The sequence below is a fragment of the Sebastes fasciatus genome, chromosome 8 (assembly GCF_043250625.1).
Source record: "Sebastes fasciatus isolate fSebFas1 chromosome 8, fSebFas1.pri, whole genome shotgun sequence".
Classification (NCBI taxonomy): domain Eukaryota; kingdom Metazoa; phylum Chordata; class Actinopteri; order Perciformes; family Sebastidae; genus Sebastes; species Sebastes fasciatus.
Genome location: NC_133802.1, coordinates 34119915 through 34140204, shown reverse-complemented (window position 1 = coordinate 34140204; position 20290 = coordinate 34119915). Strand labels below are relative to the sequence as shown.

At 41.7% G+C, this 20290-nt stretch overlaps 1 protein-coding gene across 4 annotated transcripts in view; it reads left to right on the top strand.

Annotated features, from left to right (window-relative positions):
• The window catches only part of acot7 (acyl-CoA thioesterase 7), a 78486-nt gene extending 60117 nt beyond the window's left edge, over positions 1-18369 (top strand). For all 4 annotated transcript variants that reach the window (XM_074642633.1, XM_074642634.1, XM_074642632.1 and 1 more), the window contains 2 exons: positions 2327-2505; positions 17898-18369. In XM_074642633.1, coding sequence (XP_074498734.1) covers positions 2327-2505; positions 17898-17996 — 278 coding nt within the window. In that variant the 3' untranslated portion in view covers positions 17997-18369. The remainder of the gene's footprint in view (positions 1-2326; positions 2506-17897) is intronic.
• The last annotated feature ends 1921 nt before the right edge of the window (positions 18370-20290 follow it).

The following is a 20290-nucleotide window of genomic DNA, read 5'->3' as shown; positions in this document are numbered from 1 at the left end:
ATATAAACGGCTCATTCTAAGATAACAAAAACACGACTCTTTAATTATACACTAATGAAAACATAGTTATGAATATTATATTCCATTTCTGTTAATAGATCCCCCGAAATGTTCCTCACTGTTCCTTTAGGTCTAGACAACATAAAACTATTTGGTTAAGGTTAAAGAACCTTGGTCACCGTGGTCATGATTAAAAAAAATAACACCTGCTAGCAGGAGACTGGAAACAACGATCTGTGGTGTTAAAGTCACACACGTTGTACACACAACCATCATCCTCTCTTTTGTGGCTGCACTTCTTCTGAGTTCAGACATTATTTGCATGGACTGCAAGAGGTCTCTGGTCATGAAAATGCAAACATAGGTTGATTTAATCATCTGAACAAACAGTGGATATTGTCGTTGTTGTTGTATACAATGCTGACAGCCTTCAGACCGGACGAGTAAAGAGCTCCATCACCGAACAACAAAGTCTAATTCTCTATGAAGTTGTTTGCAGCACATACTTTGATGAAAGCCTCTTTCTCATTTTACATGTACATCTTTTATAATCTAAGACTTTGACTGTTTTATAAGATCTCAGTAGACTCCAGATCCGTCCCAGACTGCAGGAATAATACCTTCTCTCCTCGTCTCTATGGCAACAGCAGTAATAATACAGTACAGGCACATGAAATGGAATAAAGAAACACATCAGCAATGCCCAGTCCTATTAGTTGACTTTTTTTTTTTTTCCCACCTCCCTGCAGTGACAAAAGGAGAAGAGCAGTAATTTTTGATGAGTCAAACACACTAGATGGATTAGATGAGGCTCAGGATGAAATCAAAAAGAAAAGGGTAGCAAATGCTCTGCAGCGGTGAGCACGATGTGTCCTCGTTTTAAACATTAAAAACATATTTAAAAAATGCATCTTTGTGTTTACGTGTTTTCTAACTTTTCTGTCGTACTTTAAGCACAAAAACAAGCTGTACTTCTGAAGGTGGTGCTCTGTATTCATGTGAAAAGCTTGCAGGAGGAGAGACTGATTGGCTGCAGTCTCTTAAATCCTTCCAGCTGCAGATCATCGACCGGCTTCAACACACTTCAACAAGTTCATGATGCAACAGTGTGAAGCAGATTGCAAGAGCAGATCCTACATTTTCCTCAGCTGACTCTATCAATGCACCAGCGTATTTCATGTTCATGTGTGTGTTCAGCGTAGCTATACATGAAGGTCCTTAGTTTGATTTCAGCTTACATTATTTACAGTGAATATCACTGCAAGGATTTAAAACTTTATTTTTTTTAACACTCTCTTGCAACTTTTTTTTTTACCCTTATAAAATGTTGATAATAATGATATTATTTCTCTATGGATGGCTGAAGGACAGAGTAGCTTCAGTGAAGATTTAGCTGTGTTTAAATCTTTAAACATAAACTTAAAACCTACCTATTCAGCCAGGCCTTTGATTAAGAATGGATATTATTTTATTATTTCTTTCACTTATTGTATTGTATTTAAGTTGTGAAATGTTATTCTATTTTATTATTTTATTAATCACTTATTTTAATGTATTTAATTTGCATTATTTTATTCTATTTCAATGTTATTTTGTTAATCACTTATTTATTGTATTTCATTTGCATTATTTTGTTCAATTTTATTGTTATTTTGTTAATCACTTATTTTATTGTATTTATTTGCATTATTTTATTCAGTTTTATTGTTATTTTGTTAATCACTTATTTTAATATATTTAATTTGCACTATTTTATTCAATTTTATTTTTATTTTATTAATCACTTATTTTATTGTATATAAGTTGAAGAATGTTATTCTATTTTATTGTTATTTTATTAATCACTTATTTTAATGTATTTAATTTGCATTATTTTATTCTATTTTATTGTTATTTTATTAATCTAATTTTTAATTACACACTGTTTTACTACTATTACTGTTACTATAGCTTTTTTTATTCTATTTTATTCTATTTTTATCATTTTATTGTCTCACATGCATTTGGTATCAAATGATCAAATAGTTAATTTGCTGAATTGTTTTATCTTTTCTGTTATTTTCACGGTCCACACACGTATTTTCGGCTTGTCGTGGATCTGTGAAGCACTTTGAACTGCACTAACCTGTATGAAAGGTGCTATACAAAGAAAGATTTGATTGATTGATTTTAAAACATTAAAGTGCTCTTTGGAAATTATATCAAATCAAGATGAGAGGACTTTCCTTACTGAAATGAAAATGTCTTTTATGGTAACGTAAATCCAGTATACTGCATCAAACATCAAACATGTAAATGTCAAACATCTTTTTCTCCGTCTCCCCAGGCTGTGTGGTGACGGTGACAGGGCGGCTCACGTTCGTCAGTAACAAGTCGATGGAGATCGAAGTGTTGGTGGATGTTTCCTCGCTGATGGAGGTGGAGAAAATTCGCGCCGTCTCGGCCTTTTTCACCTTCATCTCCCTGGACAAGGACAACAAGCCTCTGCCTGTCCCCCCTCTTAAGGTTGGTTCCGTCCGGTCTCTGCTCTCCAAAGTCTGTCATTCATTTGATCCAACACATCATGTTATATCCACACATAGGGATACATTTACACAGGTCTGACACAGATTCATTTAAAACTTTGGTTTCTTGGTCCCTCAGTTTTGTGATCAAATCAGGCCATGGATTTTATTCTGCTGATGCCTTTAAAGTTTGTGGGCGCTGATAAAGATTAGAAACTTGTCCTTGGACAACTTACATGATGAAATAAAAATGTATTTTATAGAGCTAGAAAATATTTTCACAGGCTATCAAAAATAAGTTAATTAATAAATAAATAAATAAATAAATAAATACAAAAATAAATACATAAATAAATAAAAAAAAAAAAAATAATCCATTACTTCCACCCCTGACTAAATATTATTCTCCAGTTAATTTGCAGTGAAATTTTATGCAAATACAAGTGGCCGATTCCTCATTACACCCCAATTTATTGTCCACAGATTCTGTTATCTCTTCACTTCTTATTCAGTAATTCAATCTTCTCATTCTTTGCTTTTTGCCCTGATGGTCACAAGCTCACAGCATCAGAGACTCTGTCCTTCATTTGGCGATTTTTGCACATCAGTGTCTTTTCAGTGCATTAAAGTCTTTGCTGTGTCTGCACATTAGCCGTGAGCATCGAGGGCTGAATGCTAATATCTCTGCAACATCCCTGGACTCTACAGTGTGTCTGGCTGACTCAGCACTTATTGTCAGGATGTAGAGTGTTACATGTTTACCTGCAGACAGGAGGAGACGCCTGCTGTTTGTTCTGGCTCGATCCAAAACCCTGTTTATATGCAAACAGTGTACGCGCAGGCCATCTGTGTTAACTCAGCACATTTACATCCCGGGGCCATTAGCACACCCTGATTGTCTCTGTGATGATCCCTTTAAAACGCATCCAACTATTCTGTGAGATGATCAGTGAGTGGGATTTAGACAACAGAGGAGCCATTAAAATCACATTCAGCGCTAAATAAAGCATTTAGTGGATTGCAGTTTCTTTTTTTAACATTAGATTCATTATCATTAGGCTTTATGATAAAGATTATTGTTTGGCTGAATGTTTGTTGTTGCACAAACATGGTATGAACCAGTTCCTTCATACATTTGGCATCGACTTTCTGACTTTTTTGTAGAGCTGTCATAGTAAACACAAATTCATTTTAACGCCACTTATTTCTTTAACGCATTAACGCAAATTTTTAGGATGTAGCGGCTTAGTTTTAAAGTTAGAGTGAAGATACCGGCATCATATGAAACTAAACAACCTGATGAATCCATCGGTACCAACCATGTCATACTAGCTGGTCATAAAGGAGGTTATATAACGCTCCAAACTTTCATGTCCATTTTCAAAGGGGTCCCTTGACCTCTGACCTCCAGATGTGTGAATGTAAATGGGTTCTATGGGTACCCACGAGTCTCCCCTTTACAGACATGCCCACTTTATGATAATCACATGCAGTTTGGGGCAAGTCATAGTCAAGTCAGCACACTGACACACTGACAGCTGTTGTTGCCTGTTGGGCTGCAGTTTGCCATGTTATGATTGGAGCATATTGTTTTATGCTAAATGCAGTACCTGTGAGGGTTTCTGGACAATTGTGTGATTTCCAATAGTAAATATATACATATTTTTGCATAAAGCAGCATATTTGCCCACTCCCATGTTGATAAGAGTATTAAATACTTTACAAATCTCTCTTTAAGGTACATTTTGAACAGAATAGATGTGTGATTAATTTGCGATTAATCGTGATTAAATATTTAAATCAATTGACGGCACTACTTTTTGGTCAAGCACAGTCCCTAACCATCATATTTGACTGTTATCAGTCCACTAAATAGGCCTTATCACTCGCTATAAGCACCAGAGATGTGGGTGATTAGGGGCCTACTACGCCTACTACATTGTAAAAGTGAAAGCGAAACCTTAAAGTAACACATTGTAAAACTGAATGAAATGTTATGTTTTTAACACAAACAAAATGGCTTCTTTGGGTTTAGGCAACAAAACCACTTAGTAAAGTTTAGGTAAAAACATTGTGTTTTGGCCCCGACCGCCGCCCCATATGGAGTTTCACGCTGACTTTAATACAGCACCTGATTTCCGCTTCTGCTCCCGTCATAATTACTACGGTCGCTAGAGGTCGCTTTCGTCTTCTTTTACACCTTCTTTCGGTGATCGACCATATGAATAGATGATAAAACCTACTACTGGGTGTAGCAGGGTCCTACTGACCCACATCTATAGCGCTTATAACCACCGATAACGCCCATTCAATGGCCTGATAACAGTCGAATCGGCTGTCCTAACAATGGCATGGGCTGAGTGGGCAGTTCCAGTGAAATCTGACAGACCAACAGCAGGTCATTATTCTCTCGAGTGCACACTTGTACAAAATTCAGAGAGTTTTCACCCGGGCTAATCATTAAACTTTAAGTATATGCAGAGTACTGAGTGAGCCGGGAAAATGCATTCAAAGTGACGACCAAGCAGAGAAAGAAGTAGCAGAGGTCAAGCACAAAGCTGTTTTCTGGGTTAACCTGCATCTGTTCTCTTACTTACTTTAACCAAAATAATCCACCAAAGCATGTAGAAAATATATAATATAGTAAGTATACTACATATTGTTGTCTAAGATCTTAAAAGAAAAGTGTTGCATGTCCTGCCGTGTTTCAAGTAACACAAGCGTGTAATAAGGAATTTGCAGGAAGAAAGCCGAGCTTGGCGGTGTGGATGAGAGTGAAGCGTGGAAAAGGTTTGGTATCGTTGTGTCGTCATGCCGCCAAGTGCTGCATTGACCCGTCTTACCATAAACATTCACACACACTTAAAGGTGCAGCATCAACCTTTAACATCATGACACGTCTATCTGAAAACAGACGTCGGCGTTTTAAGAAGTGCCCGTCAGTCTCCCCATTTCCATTTCACATAAACCCGGTTTTGCTCCGTTGTCTGCCTCCCTCCGTGCATTCATTACCTGGTTTTCCATCTCGCACAAGCTTTTTGTTTTAATGGCAGCGAAGATTAGAGTCATTGAGATTTCTTCTGTTCACCTCAATTTTATGAAAAGAAAAAAAAAAAATCTCCTGATGATTTCAATAATTCATCCTCAACACTATAAAAGGCAATCTAAATGGACGCCGGGCTGCTAGCGCTCTGATGTAACATGTCAGATAAACACGGCAGGAATAGAGAAATGTGTGTGCATGAAAATGTTGGATAGAGATACAATATGTGTGTAACACAAAGACCAATAAGGCTCTATAATGCATGTAGTGACAGAGTGGGCTTTGCGTGTGGAGGTGCACGTGCATGAACAGATCACTGAGCACAAATGCGTGTTTATTTATATGAGCGTGAGAAGGAGGACGAGGCTCAATCAGGGCTGTTCCTGGATTCATCACTATTTACTGAGGGCTTTAATATGAGATATGAGATAGACTCAAAACAAGGGAGTGTCCATCCAAACTCTTATCTAGTGATGGCGGTAAACCTGTTCATAGATGTCAGTCCCTTGAGTGTATAAAAGACAAGCGTCACATGCAGGAAATAAGGTTTACTAACACGTCAACCCAATTAACACCTGGAGATGGGTCGGTGAGGGATGGAAGTGCAACAATGACATTAATTAGCCCAGTAAGCCAGATAATGCAAATGCAGCTGAACAATTAATATTACCCCAGGTAAACTACCATCTATTATTCTGAATAGTCCTATCAAATAGTATTTATACATGTGCTTGAAAGATGTTTGCCTCCAGCACCCATCAGAGTAAATACTCCTGCACATAATCCCCCTTTAAAAACGAAATATTACAGTTTTAAACTTCAGTTTTGTATTGATTAAACAAACGAGATATAATGTGTTAATTAGTGAGATTTAGAGCCAGGCTGGCTGTTTCCATTTAGGGTGACCCCGTGGGTATGAGTGATATTCAGAACAGGGAGTTTAGGGCGGGGCCTCCAGTACGTTACATCCAGTGTCAACGAACAGTAGTAATAATAATAGCAGTGTTCTTTCCTGCTTTGTTTGGATCTCGTAAGGCGGCAGTGATCCACAGGTATTTCCCTCCCGGTACGATGGAGGGTTTAACCTCTTAAACCCACCTTCCTGCCGGCGGGTTAGGGTTCAGGGTTAAATGATGATCAACAATGTTTTGAATGTGGTAAAAGGTTTTATAGTCATCAAAATGCTTCAGTATGTTTTCCAGTGTCATAGAAGTAGGTAGAAGCAATCGGCACATACAGTACTGCATTTTGATGACTATAAAACCTTTTACCATCATTTTGATTCATTAACGTCCCCGCCATGCATCGCCGCCATGCATCGCCGCCATGCATCGCCGCCATGCATCGCCGCCATGCATCGCTGCTATGCATAGTTGTTTATCAATTTGCGGCACTACTGTACACGGCTAAAAACATCCTATAGAATTCCAGTAGGCTACGGACATAACAGCGCCCTTTCTGTAGATAACAGCAAAATAATGTTTCACAACAATCAGTATTTGATATTTTATGGGTCTAACTAATCAAAACTCAGGTTTAGTCAAATTTTCGGGACAAACGGGATAACTGCTCGTAATTTGTGACCATCCAGAATTTTTTCGGGACGTCTGGTCACCCTGAGTGTGTTCCAATCCACGTACTTCCAGAAGTACACTTCAATGCAGTGCACTTTGTGCACTCTGTACTCACTTGAGTAGTGCGTAAATTTCAGCGAGGTAGGGTCGTCTCAAATCGAATACTCTGCGGCGCACTGACCGGAAATGACGATGGCAACATTTGACCGCGGCTCGCTACCCGCCAAAATATCTTCTGAAAAAAAATGAAAGCAGAGTGGAAATTACTTTTCCAACGTCGTCGCCTACGATGTGTCCTCCTGTTGGCTGAAAATGCACCGGTATGTTTACGTATTGTATTGTTTTATTCTGAATAGTGGTCGTGGCTCCGCCCCTTCCGCTACGTAGCCAAGATGGCGACAGTTGAGTGTGGAAAGTGTCCAGCGTTCCACACTCAACCATCTGACCGTTTTGAGTACAACATCCGGGTACTTTGAGTGCACTGCATTTTGCCGTACTTCCCAGTGTGAACGCACTTATGCACTCAAAGTAGTAGGTGTAAGTACAGAAGTACGCGGATTGGAACACACTGTCTGTTTCCTTTCCTTTTGCTAAGCTAAGCTAAGCTAACCGTGGCTGCTGGCTGTAGCTTCTCATCTTCTCATCTGTCTCTTGGACAGAATTTAAAATAAGCTTATTTCCCAAAGTGACGAACTATTCCTTTAAAGATCGTACTAAATTATCTTGTATGATTTTCTAAAAGTAAATCTCTTGGCGCCCTCCGTGCTGCCTGATCTTCCTCTTATAATATATCATCTTCATCTGGTTGTACTAAAACTCCTCATTATAAAACAAACAAACCTCCATGTTGTTCTGCTATTTGTGCTTATTCTTGACCCAGGTATGATTCTCAACATGTGGCTCAGTGCACTGTGACTTTGAAACCTTAATATCGATCACCTGTATGTCTCCTATTTGTACTTAAAGACATTATTTTCATAATATCTCAGAGGATCAGGGTGAGTCTCCTCCTCCCCGTCTTTAACGTAGAATATCTGAAATTTTCTTGACATGGCGGCAGATTTTGCTCCAGTTGTGTTCTATAAATAGCCCGATGGAGAGGACGGCTTCTGCTATTTTTGACTGCAGGTGCTTCCCCCCACCCACCATCATTCTCTCCTCCTCGCTTTCTCTTCAGTGAGCCCCGCTGTGTTTACTATTTTTAGATTTTCCCCTTTTAGCTCAGCAGGGGAGGGTTGTAGATGGGCTGTCACCGACGTGGCACACTATGCTGAAGTGGGGAAAGAGGACGGCATGAACAGAAGGGAGGCTATCGGTGGGGGGGTGGGAGGGGGGATACCTCTCCTCTCCTCTCTGCAGTAGTACCCTTGAAAAGGGCTGAAATAATACACGTGCACACTGGGCCAGCATAGATAGTAGGGCTGGTCGAAATCTCCTTTCCTGATAGAGGTCATATATATCACGATATATATCATGATATAGCATGATTTATGGTAATTCAATAATTAAATAGTCTATATGAGGGAGTCCTTACCCCAAGTGAAGGAGTTCAAGTTCCTCGGGGTTTTGTTCGCGAGTGAGGGGACGATGGAACGTGAGATTGGCCGGAGAATCGGAGTATCGGTGGGGGCGGTATTGCATTCGCTTTACCGCACCATTGTGACGAAAAGAGAGCTGAGCCGGAAGGCAAAGCTCTGGATCTACCGGTCAGTCTCCGTTCCTACTCTCACCTATGGTCATGAGGGCTGGGTCATGACCCAAAGTACCAGATTGCGGGTACAAGCGGCCGAAATGGGTTTCCTCAGGAGGGTGGCTGGCGTCTCCCTTAGAGATAGGGTGAGAAGCTCAGTCATCCGTGAGGGACTCGGAGTAGAGCCGCTGCTCCTTTGCGTTGAAAGGAGCCAGTTGAGGTGGTTCGGGCATCTGGTAGGATGCCCCCCTGGGCGCCTCCCTTGGGAGGTGTTCCAGGCCACGACCAGCTGGGAGGAGGCCACGGAGAAGACCCAGGACTAGGTGGAGAGATTATATCTCCACACTGGCCTGGGAACGCCTCGGGATCCCCCAGTCAGAGCTGGTTAATGTGGTCTGGGAATGGGGAAGTTTGACCAGTGCATGTCTTCGCTGTATTTCTGCTGATCTTAACGGGGTAACAGTCGCCTCAAGGTTAGAAAACTGGCTTGTTACCAGAAGGTCAGCACTTTGGATCCTCAGCCAGTGGCCAGCGCAGACTGGATACCAGCTGGTGGTGGACGGATGTGGTTGTACTGGTGTTACTGAATGAATGAAAATGTTGTTGTTTACATTCAGCATTCCTTCTGCAGAGGCATAACGGTTAATATATATATATATATATATACAGTTATGAACATACAGAAGTGTTTGTTCCTTCTTACATCTTGCTTTCTCTTTATTCCCCTCCCTTATTGTTCAATGTTTCATCACATCTTTCCTTCCTGCCTCCTTCTCTTCCTTCTCTTCCTCCATCTCTCTCTCCTTCTGCCTCTATTCCTCTTTCTCACTTTCCTTCCATCCCTCCTTTACCCTCTTTTCTTTTCCTTCCTTCTCCTCCATCTCTTTCTCTCCCTCCCTCCCTCCTCGCTGGCAGAGACTCAGATGGCCTCCCGTGACACACAAAAACAAGCCCGGTTGTCATGGCAACCTCCTGTAGTCCACATTGAAGTGATGCACGTTTATTTTTAGATGCCTCCCATTCAAGACAATCAGCAACGGGTTAACGGGTACACTTGTGCCAGAGAGTTGCAGATATTTCTGACTCGGTGGTAATCCAGTGCTCGAAATCACGGAACACATCGACGACGTTTGTTCTCGTTGCGCCTCGGTCCACGAAGCTGCAAAGGGATGGTTAATTATGAATATAAGGCATTTTTTTATTATACCTTATTCATGAATATTACATAGAAGCCTATAATGTTCTATATGCAGAGTCAAGACTAAATTACAGCCATGCAGGTCAATTCTTGTGAAAAAAACACAACATGACATAATCCATTTGTGTGTGTCAATAATACAGTAGAGGAATCAATAGAGCAAACACCTTTCACCCAGTCAGACACAACAGGAAGGGTGTTGTTGTTATATGTCCGTTTTTAACCCTCGTCCTACCGACTGGGGTCCCCGCAGACCCCAGAGCTTTTCTCTTTCTCATATCTCACATGTGCTTTAGTCTATCATTCCAATTTTTCATGACCTTGTCAATCAATTTGTTCCTAATGACATCGTATAATTGTTTTCTGTTTCTGTTTTAATCAGTGCTTTTTAAAAAGACATGAACAGAGATCCGTTCAGCATTCAGGAAAAGCCGGCGTACAGAGTATTTGAAAGGATTTTGTTTAACGTCTACAACTAAAACACCTTTCAGCTTTGTCTAAAATGTCATCCGTTGTGTACGAGCGTGTCTCTGTATAGGTCAGTCTCCAGACTCACGCCGGCCCAGATGGCTGTTATTTCTGCTGAGCCGGTTGCTTACAGCTTAGTGCTACTTTTGAGACCCTGGCATTTGGCGGCGCCTCTGATGGCCCGTGTCCACTCTAATAACAGCTCGTGCCAACACAAAGGAACCCCTCTGGCATTTTTGTTGGCATTGTCCGAGCTGTCTCGTTAACCAGCCTCGTCCCCGTTCCAAGTTTATACGCAATTTGTCACACTCTGTCCAACTGTCCACCTAATGGACGACCGGCTCGCCAGGTGAAACAGCTGTTTTTTCTTGGCCGTTTGACCCGATCAGCCGAGGCTCTGAGGTCTGACTTTGTCTTGGTTGCCAATAGACGACATTCAAATGGGTAATTTCATGTGTTCCAGTGCAGATGACCACCACTGGTTTATTTCTTTTTTTTGTATTGTCACAAATGTGTTTTTTAGGGATGTTGGATCACTTTGGTCCAGATGAAAATATCTCAACAACTACTGGATGGATTGACATGTAATTTGGAACAGACATCCATGGTTCCCATATGATGCATCCCGATTACTTCAATGGTCCTCTGACCTTTTCACATTTGGGGTTTTGAGTGAAATGTCTCAACAACTATTGAATGGATAGGTTGGTTCAGACATTCATAACTTTGGTGAGCCCTTAGTTTTTCATCTAGTGCCACCATCAGTTCAAAATTTTAATTTGACCAATACTTTGGTTCATGACTAAATACTAACTAATGGTATGTGTCCACAGGATCCTTCCCATGCTTCCCATTCATTGTCTATGGAAGCAGCCGTGCGATGCATTCTGGTGGCGTTGTGTTTCGAGAGAGGGACCGTCACATATGCCGCCCCTCATTCGCATAAATTTGAGGTCTGAGCTACTTTATGTAAATCAGGGGCGTCCGGTGCGACTCGCCGCCTCTGGAAACTCCCGAAAAAGGGTTTAAACTAACCGCTGTCGACCTAAAATGAAGACAGATTCAGCAACTGCGTGGATTATTTCTCATCTAAAATGTTTTCAGAAACACATTTCGGTGAACTATTTTCATAATATATAAGAAAAAAAGTTTCCAAACGAGCCGCCATGTTGGTTCCGGTTTGAAAGCTGCGTTCGTCCAATCAGGTGCCTTGTGGCAGCTCATCAAGCGTCCAATGCTGGGAAGCGAGGCGATCCCTTGCGTCCAAAAACACCACTGTGGACACAAACCATAATACATTCCCATCCAGCACTGCTGTACTTTGTATTTAGCGCTGATTAGTAAACATTTGCATGCTAACATGCTAAACTATAATACATCTATTATAACTGAGAGCAAATTAGCATGCTGATGTTAGCATTTAGCTCAAAGCATCATTGTGCCTCCGTACTAACATGGCTGTAGACTCTAGTGTTGTTCATAGAGGAGCCATTATGTTTTACACAACGTGGGCCATCAGTCTTGACGTGTAGGAACTGTTACACATACAGTCACGTTGATTGCAAAGAAATATTGCACAAGTAATTGCACATGAATGTTCTTGTGGCCTGAAATGTAAAAAGGGATGCGACTGGAGACACGCAGGGCCGATAAGTTCTGCATCAGAGAGCCATCAGTTCGGAGGTGATGATCCTGCATAATCACAGTTATTAGACTGGAGCCAGTGTGGGAATGCCAATTACGTGGGGACACCAACAGGACGTTTTGAGCCCAGCATTGAATTGTCACATTGAATTATGCAAATGTGAGCCGCATGAGCATAAACATATGCATGCAGACGTGCAGCCTAGCAGGGATGCACACAAAGTATAAGCAGGACAAATAATGTGCATACACAGAAATATAATGTGGACAAAAAAGTAGAAACGCCAGTATTAAGGCTTTTAGATGTGATAGCTCTGATGTTATAGTTCACTTAGGACACCATCTTCTACTATTACTGTAAGAGAGAAAAAGACATTTTAAAACCGGTTTCTTGGAATGAAAACAATAACTAAAACATCTGGGTCTTTCCATAGTTTTGTTTGGCCCAGTGAGATAAGACTAATATCATTTTAAAGGGATAGTTCAGGTGTTTTTGAAGTGGGGTTGTATGAGGTACTTATCCATGGTCAGTGTATTACCTACAGTAGATGGCGGTCGGCACGCCTCCAGTTTGGAGAAGCAGACAGGAGTAATGTACTGCTGTTGACGGAGCCGGCAGCAAAACCTATTTTAGCTACCTAAAAGAAAGACTCACATAAAAAAATCAGTTTAAGTATACGCTATATTTAGAATATTTTCACCACTTTACCTTGATGTGAGAGCCCTTTCCAACGGGGGAACTGAAGCCGTTGTATCCATCTATGGTCTCTTCAAATCCACCAGACTCCATTGACAAAACTTTACCCCGCAGAACATGGGGTTGTTGGTCAACCGCTGCCGTGATCGGTTAGTTAGTTTGTGTTATTGTGTGACTTTGGTGAATCCGAACTAACCAAAATCGCACAATAACACAAACTAACTAACCGATCACGGCAGCGGTTGACCATACTTGACAACCCTCGCGATTTTCCAGAGAAACTCTCGCTTTTCATTGCCCTCTCCCGGTTTCCTCCCGGGGTCACACTTCTCCTGTTTTTCTCCCGATTTTCACACCTTTCTTTTCCTTTTCGTTATCTCAACCTGTTTCTGGCGCCGTACAGCGTGTATAAGCCCTGCTGTGTCCACCCGGACGGCAATAGAGCTACACCAAATGTCGTTTCCCGGCAGAAGAGAGCCGCTCGCAGCCACGTCATTATGGGCTTTGCTTGATAGAGCGAAAAGCTGTCGTGTCATTGTCGCAAGCCGTTAGAAATAACAGGTTTCAGAGTGCAGTGGTGGCGTTGTCGCGTTGTGTCTGAAAGGACCTTCAGTGAGAGAGAAATGGAGAGAACTAAGAGATGGAAATACTCCAGTAAGCAGGAGCAAAAAATGAATGAATGAATAAAAACTGATGAATATTCGTTTATGCCAGAGGGGCGAATTATTTAGTTTTCTTTCCTGAGAATTAAAAGTCAAATTAAAAGACGGCTTATTTCACATAAAAACTCATTCATTAGGAGTGAAAATGCATTTTGAGACAATCACAAGAAACCAAGTAGTAGTGTTGGGAGAAATCGCACATCAATAAAGTTTAAATTCTAACATAACAGACTAATAAAAGTCCAGCGTGTCGACAGTCAGTCTCACATTTTCTCCTGCCAGAATCATCTATTTCTTTTGCTTTGGACAAGAAACTTTAGAGGAACATAACTCGTATCGTTATTAACCGTCATTCTTCATTAGCAGTAGTCAGGTGTGTACAGTTCCTTTTAATTGGCACGCTCATTAAACCATCTCAAGCTGTAGCTGACTATGGTTTTACAAGTGTAATTAGATAATGGTTAAATCCTTCAGGGGCCTGAGAGAGAGAGGGAGGGAGAAAGAGAGGGAAAGAAAGAGAGGGATATGAGGGGATAGAAGGAGAGAAATGGTGAGAATAAACGGTACGAACAGCCTGAAAACAATAAACCATACACCTCCTAATGGCTGCATTTTACTACATTGTGCACTTGTACTGAGACAGAGTGTGTTTCTGTTTGTATATATTTGGGTTGCATTTCTTTGTGGCATTGTCACACACACACTCACAGAGGTAAATGTTAAAACGTTCACTCTTTACCAGCCTATAGCTCCTCTAACAGCTGTCCATATATTACATTTTGTTTATCTGTGCTGACTGCAGACAGATGCAACTGACCAATAACATTTTAACATGATTACTTTTCACTGGTTCTGCTGGTCGCACAGAGTCTCACCGTCTCACCATTTGAGTTTTGTTTGTCTGTGTTTGCACGGCTGCAGTCTCTCTGCAGAGCTATTTTTGGGCTTGTAATGAAATCATTTTAAACCAGTGTGTTGTGTTAAATGATGGATGTCTTCGGTACGCGCGCTAGCTGTGCTAAAGGAGATGATTTATACACCTCTGTTTGGTGTCAGGGTCCCAAATCACCTTGTCGGGGCTTATTTCAGTAATATTGTAATGACCGGCTCCCTGTGCATTTTTCAGTTGGAGATGTAAACTAATAGCCTCAATATTCCTGTCTAATTAGAGACACACACAGAGTCAGACAACTCAGAAAGATATTATAATAATAGAGAGGCCTTGTTTGTGTCGCTGTCTGTCTTCCAACACAGTCGCAGGTAACCGTTGGTAACCACTTCAAAAGAAAATGCTCGCTGTCTTTGCAGTGATGACGTAAGAAAAGCATGATATTACTGTTTCACTGTGACTCGTTACAATATACAGCAACGAGACATCACTTAAAGGAACAGTGTAGGGCATCTATTAGCAGAAATATAATATAATATTAATAACTATGTTTTCATTAGTGTATAATCACCTGAAACTAAGAATCGTGTTTTCGTTAGCTTAGAATGAGCCGTTTATATCTACATTGGAAGCGAGTCCTCTTCACGAAGTCCGCCATGTTGCTCAAACCAAACACTGGATCTAGAGAGAGACTTTCAGGTGTTTACGTTACCTGAAGGCCACCGTCGTTCTCTGACACGCTTGTGAAAATGTTGTAACGTGAATACAAAACCGTGGTACCGCCAGCCGCCGTCTGACTTCCGTCGCTCCTAAAGTAGTGTTGTCATGGTAAGGATGGCCTCTGAGGGAAGTGAACGGCGTTAGCACGGTTTTGCACTCGGCGGCTCACGTTACCGCAGTCTTGAAGAGGGAGGAGTGAGCGGAGGGATACTCAGTTGCCGCATGTTTTGTCTGTAAAAACTGCTGCCCGCCAACAACTGCTAGGGTGTGAAAGGCCTCTACAGGTATTACACTATTTGTTAATCGATTTCATATCCATGAATTAGCTGTGTGACTGTAGTAACTTTCACACACTAGAACAACACTCCACAGTTCCTGATCGTGTTCATTTACAAATTTAGAATGAGGAAAATTAAGTTTCTGAAAATGAGATTGGGGGAAAAAAATCGATTTAGCATCGTATCGCGATATATTTGCATGACAATATTATACCGATACACGCATGTCAAGCATAGATCACTTATGATATAAACTATTAACCTCTTAACAGTCGGACCGCAGGACCGGACGCTATTTTGTTTTTCAAAGGTTGTAGCGGGCTCAGTCTTAAAGCTATGTCATGTTAGCTAAATAGCGCTGCAAAGTGACGCTAAAGTCTGGCAAAGAAAAACTAGCATGGCCATTTTCAAAAGGAGTCCCCTTGACCTCTGACCTCAAGATGTGTGAATGAAAACTCTGAGATGAATAGCGTGAAAACTGCATCTTATTATATAAAAGAGATGAGGACAAACTGCATAATTTACAGTTGAAAAAAGGTCATAAATCACAAAACATCTTATCTCAATATCAGCATATCGCAACATATTTAAAATTGCAATAAGATCGTATCGTGACTTAAGTATGGTGATAATATTGTATCGTGGGGCCTCTGGTGATTCTCATCCCTAATTTCTGTTTATGTAAATGTTTGAAAATAGTGGAACTGTGGTGAAACTCTCTCTCTCTCTCTCTCTCTCTTTTTTTTTTTTTTTTAAGTCAATGAACTGGAATCATCCTTTACTTTCAGTCGAATGGCATATAGTGAGTGTTATATAACATACAACAAACACACCGTATACAGCGGTTTGCTCCTGAACCTGCTCTACAGAGAGAGATATTCCCACCGCTGCATCCTTATTTTAATATCCTCCATCACATTGGAGTCGTGACCTCTGGGCTCGTCCCCGGCGTGATGTTTCGTCGTATCTGTTACCACCCTGATTCTCTCCATAAAGTTAAGGCGCCATCTGCCAGCGAGTGCCGCTGAGTGGCGGGTGCTCTTGAATCTGCCAACCACCTGGTGTGTGCACAGCAAAGAGCCTCCATCCGTACATGTCATCGGCGCCACTATTCAAAGTGTTACATACAAAAACATGCGACGGCCTTTATGTGTACGTGCTCACATGCAACACACTCCCTTAGAGCAGTGTGCAGACGAGGGAGTGGGAGAGCGGGCAGCGCCGTAAAAATAAGTGTTGACACTGTCACCGGTGGTGGTATTGTTGTTTAAGTCACGAGGTTGCCAGGCAAGTCTAATTAAACTGCGCAGGCTAGCGAGTGCTTCCTCCCACGAATCAGCAGCCAAACTGAGCTAAGTGAAGGAGAAAGAGAAGATTTGTTCTTCACAGGCTTGAAAGTGCTGCTCAGTTTAAAAACAGAAGTGAAAAGTGACTCATAGCAGCTGTAAATCCAGGAGGTCTTCCCAGAGTTCCTGGGTGTTATAGGGGTGCTGTCATTATTAAAAGGTGTAATACCAATATATTTCTTATATGGTGTGCTAAAACCGACTGAGAATATGTCTATAAGGCCACGTTATGGACGTACATGATGGTGCTACAGTGCACTACAATGGAACAGCTGTAAACATTAGGATTCATTCAGCTAGGGGCTGTGATCGTCCACTAGTACTGCTGTGGACGGGGCCGGCAGCAAAACCTATTTTAGCCACCTAAAGGAAAGGCCCGCCTAAAAAAATGTTTAGGCGGGCCTTTCGTTTTAGGTGGCCCCGTCCACAGCAGGACATTACTTTGGTTCCGTGCGGTAACTCCTGTCTGTTTCTCCAAACTGGAGGCGTGCCGACCGTCATCTACTGTAGGTAATACACTGACTATGCATAAGTACCTCATACAACCCCACTGCAAAACACCTGAACTATCCCTTTAAGAGAGATTTGACCTGTTAGTGGTATTAGATGAAAAAACATCAGCCCCCGAAAATCACAGGAGTGATCCTTTAGGTAACTTAACTGTAACAGTCACATTGAATTTCATGCAATCTGGTGAGTAGTTGTGCTGATAATGGGACATCTCAGGGCAAAGAACTGGACTCATGGACTGACTGACATCACCATCCTTAGGGGCTTTGCTGCCAGCGTTGCAGAAATATAAAATTAGCTGCAGACGACACACACTTACACGATGCTTTATATACTGCATTGTTTAACATGTTATTGTAATGAAAAGCAGGTTAAAGAATGTTGTAGGGGGAATAAATAAATATCTCGCAAATCACCTCATGTGGTTTCGTTCAACTCGACTTAGATGCACACTTCTTCATCCTCTAATGCGGAGCCTCTCGCCGAGTTTCAATCATTCTGTATTTCATTAAGAAAGATGAATGAATTACAGCAGCACAGGCTGGTGAATTAGATCAGAGCTTCATGCCCACGGTTAATGTAATAACAGCAGGGGGGGTGAAACATTCCAGTGCACAATACGTGTAAATGACGAATGTGTCTGAAAACAAAATGGTTTGTTGTGTTTTCTTCAGATTGACGGCGAGGAAGAGCAGAGACGTTTCGAGGAGGGCAATGCTCGCTACCTCCAGAATAAAGCGAAGAGACTCTCCGAGAAGGAGCGCCAGCAGTGACGCCGCCGCAACAACAACAACAACAACAACAACAACAGTATATCAACCCCAACACAACACATTACATCCAGTATGAAGGAAATAAAACCTGTTCTCTAACTGTAACCTACTGTTACACCTCAACCTGTGATGACTTCATTTTCCTGTACTACGCTCCAAAGTGTCCACATATATGTATTTAAAAGTAAGAGTACATATTTATTTTGGTGATATTTTTATTGATGTATGAAGACGGCTCACGATCGCGGTCTGACTGTAGAAGTACTGTTTTATTTTAAGAATATTTTTAATTATGAAGACAAAGCGAAAATCTGAGTGCCAAGGAAAATGATGAATAAGTGAGTGAATAATAATGAATAAAAGATCCAAGCGTGAGTCTGGGGCTCTCGCCTCGTGTCCTTGCTCGTTTGATGATGATGATGATGATGATGATGTCATTGTCTTGGGCATGCCTTGGCAGAGAGGGCACACGCTATCCATCTTTTCAGCACTGTGTCTTTCACAGAGAAATCAGGGGAGCTCGGGGGGCTTTGACTCAACTCGCATCTCTCCCACGCCCGCCCGCCCTTCCTCCTCCTCCTCCTCCTCCTCCTCCTGTCTGTCACACTCTGACTCCAGCGTTCCCTCTGCTTTAACGTGCTCTCTTTTCCCGTCTCCTGCTTACCGTCATTTCCTCATCCATCTCCATTCTCCTGCAATGTCACTTTCTTCCTCCTCTCATTCACTCTATTTGTCTCCTCCAGTCTTCTTACTGTCTCACTCTCTTTGTCTCCGCATGAGATGTTGAGGACTCATAGAAAAGAAATGTGTCTGCATGGGCATCTTTGTCTTTGGCCTGATGGGTCTGTGCACAAAGAAAGATCAGAAAGATGACATCGAGGTCAGCAGCAGCAAAAATCAATATCCATAAGGCCGTGATGCCGGCACTGAAATTATTAACCTGCCATAAAATCTCCTGTTCAAATATTTAGCTGGCTTCTCATTTGGGTATTTAAAGCACTCTCAGACTTCAGGAGGTGGGTTTCCAATCCTGTGCAACAGATGGCAAGGACTAATTTGAGATCAAAACCAAAGTGAGATTGAAAGATTAAAGCCCAGCGAGTGAGCTCTGTGAAGAACAGAGAGCCACGCAGGTCTAAACCTCAGCAAAAAAGCCTTTCTGTTTGAGCCTTTGTTCCTCCTCGTACTGTTTTTCTTGCTCAGGCAGAGACTGATTTGTCATTGGATCTTGAAGGTTATTGTTTTTTTCCCCCTTCGGCCCCTCCAGCGCAGTATGTGTGCTTTTCATTTCCCCCATGAAAATAAAGTTAGGCTCAAGCTGCACCAGGGGGGGGTGGATCTATTTTTAACCCCGGTGAAGTCGAGGCATCTTTGTGGGAGAAGGAGAGCACAGGGAGGGAAGGAAAACACAGTCCAGGGAGACGGGATCCATCTCGGATGGCAAAACAAGACTTATGGGAAATATGAGAGCTAATGCACATCAGCACAGGAAAACATCTCTAAATATATCTCATCATTCACAACAATGTTCATTACTGTCTTCGGCCATTTCAGCTGGTAGCAGCTGGCTTTTATACGTAATGAGACACAATATGGTAACCATGGTTACTCGTGAAAGAACATGAAATGGAAGATATGACATAATACAGAAATAGATGTTTCTCCTGCAGGTAAATCTGCTTTAAATAATTAAAGTAAATAATGTTTATATTAAAGCAGCAGCGAGTAGAAGTGGAGCAAATATGTTAAAAAGAAATAAGGTATTTTTTATAAAACGGTCACTATATCCTGACAGTAGTGCATGAGACAGGTAATCTGAAAAAAATCATGTGCCTCTGTGTCCTCCGGTGTCCTCCCGTGTCCTCCCGTGTCCTCCGGTGCTCCTAATAGCATCTGCAGGATTTCACAGACCGGAGGAAAACAAGCAGTCAGAGCTGATCTGGAGTCTGCCATCTCTGAGCAGCTGTCAATCACTCACAGACTGCGATCAAACGGTCAAACTAGGCAGCGCTGATCAAATATGAATCAATATTCTGTTACTGTAATGTCTATTTCTCTCCTCAAATGTTCTCAGAATCATCTTGTAGTGCACAGTTTAGCTGTAAAATGAGTGATTGGTCAAAGTCTCCAGTCCTGGGCCATATGTTTTAAAGCCTGAAAACAGAGCCATGAGGAGGTGCAGAAGTTTCTCTCAGAACACCTGAATTACAATATGCTGAAAGGTTATTATGGATATTTTTGCCCCACGATGCCAAAACCATTGTGCCTGCTGCAGGTTTAAGACAAGAGGAAGC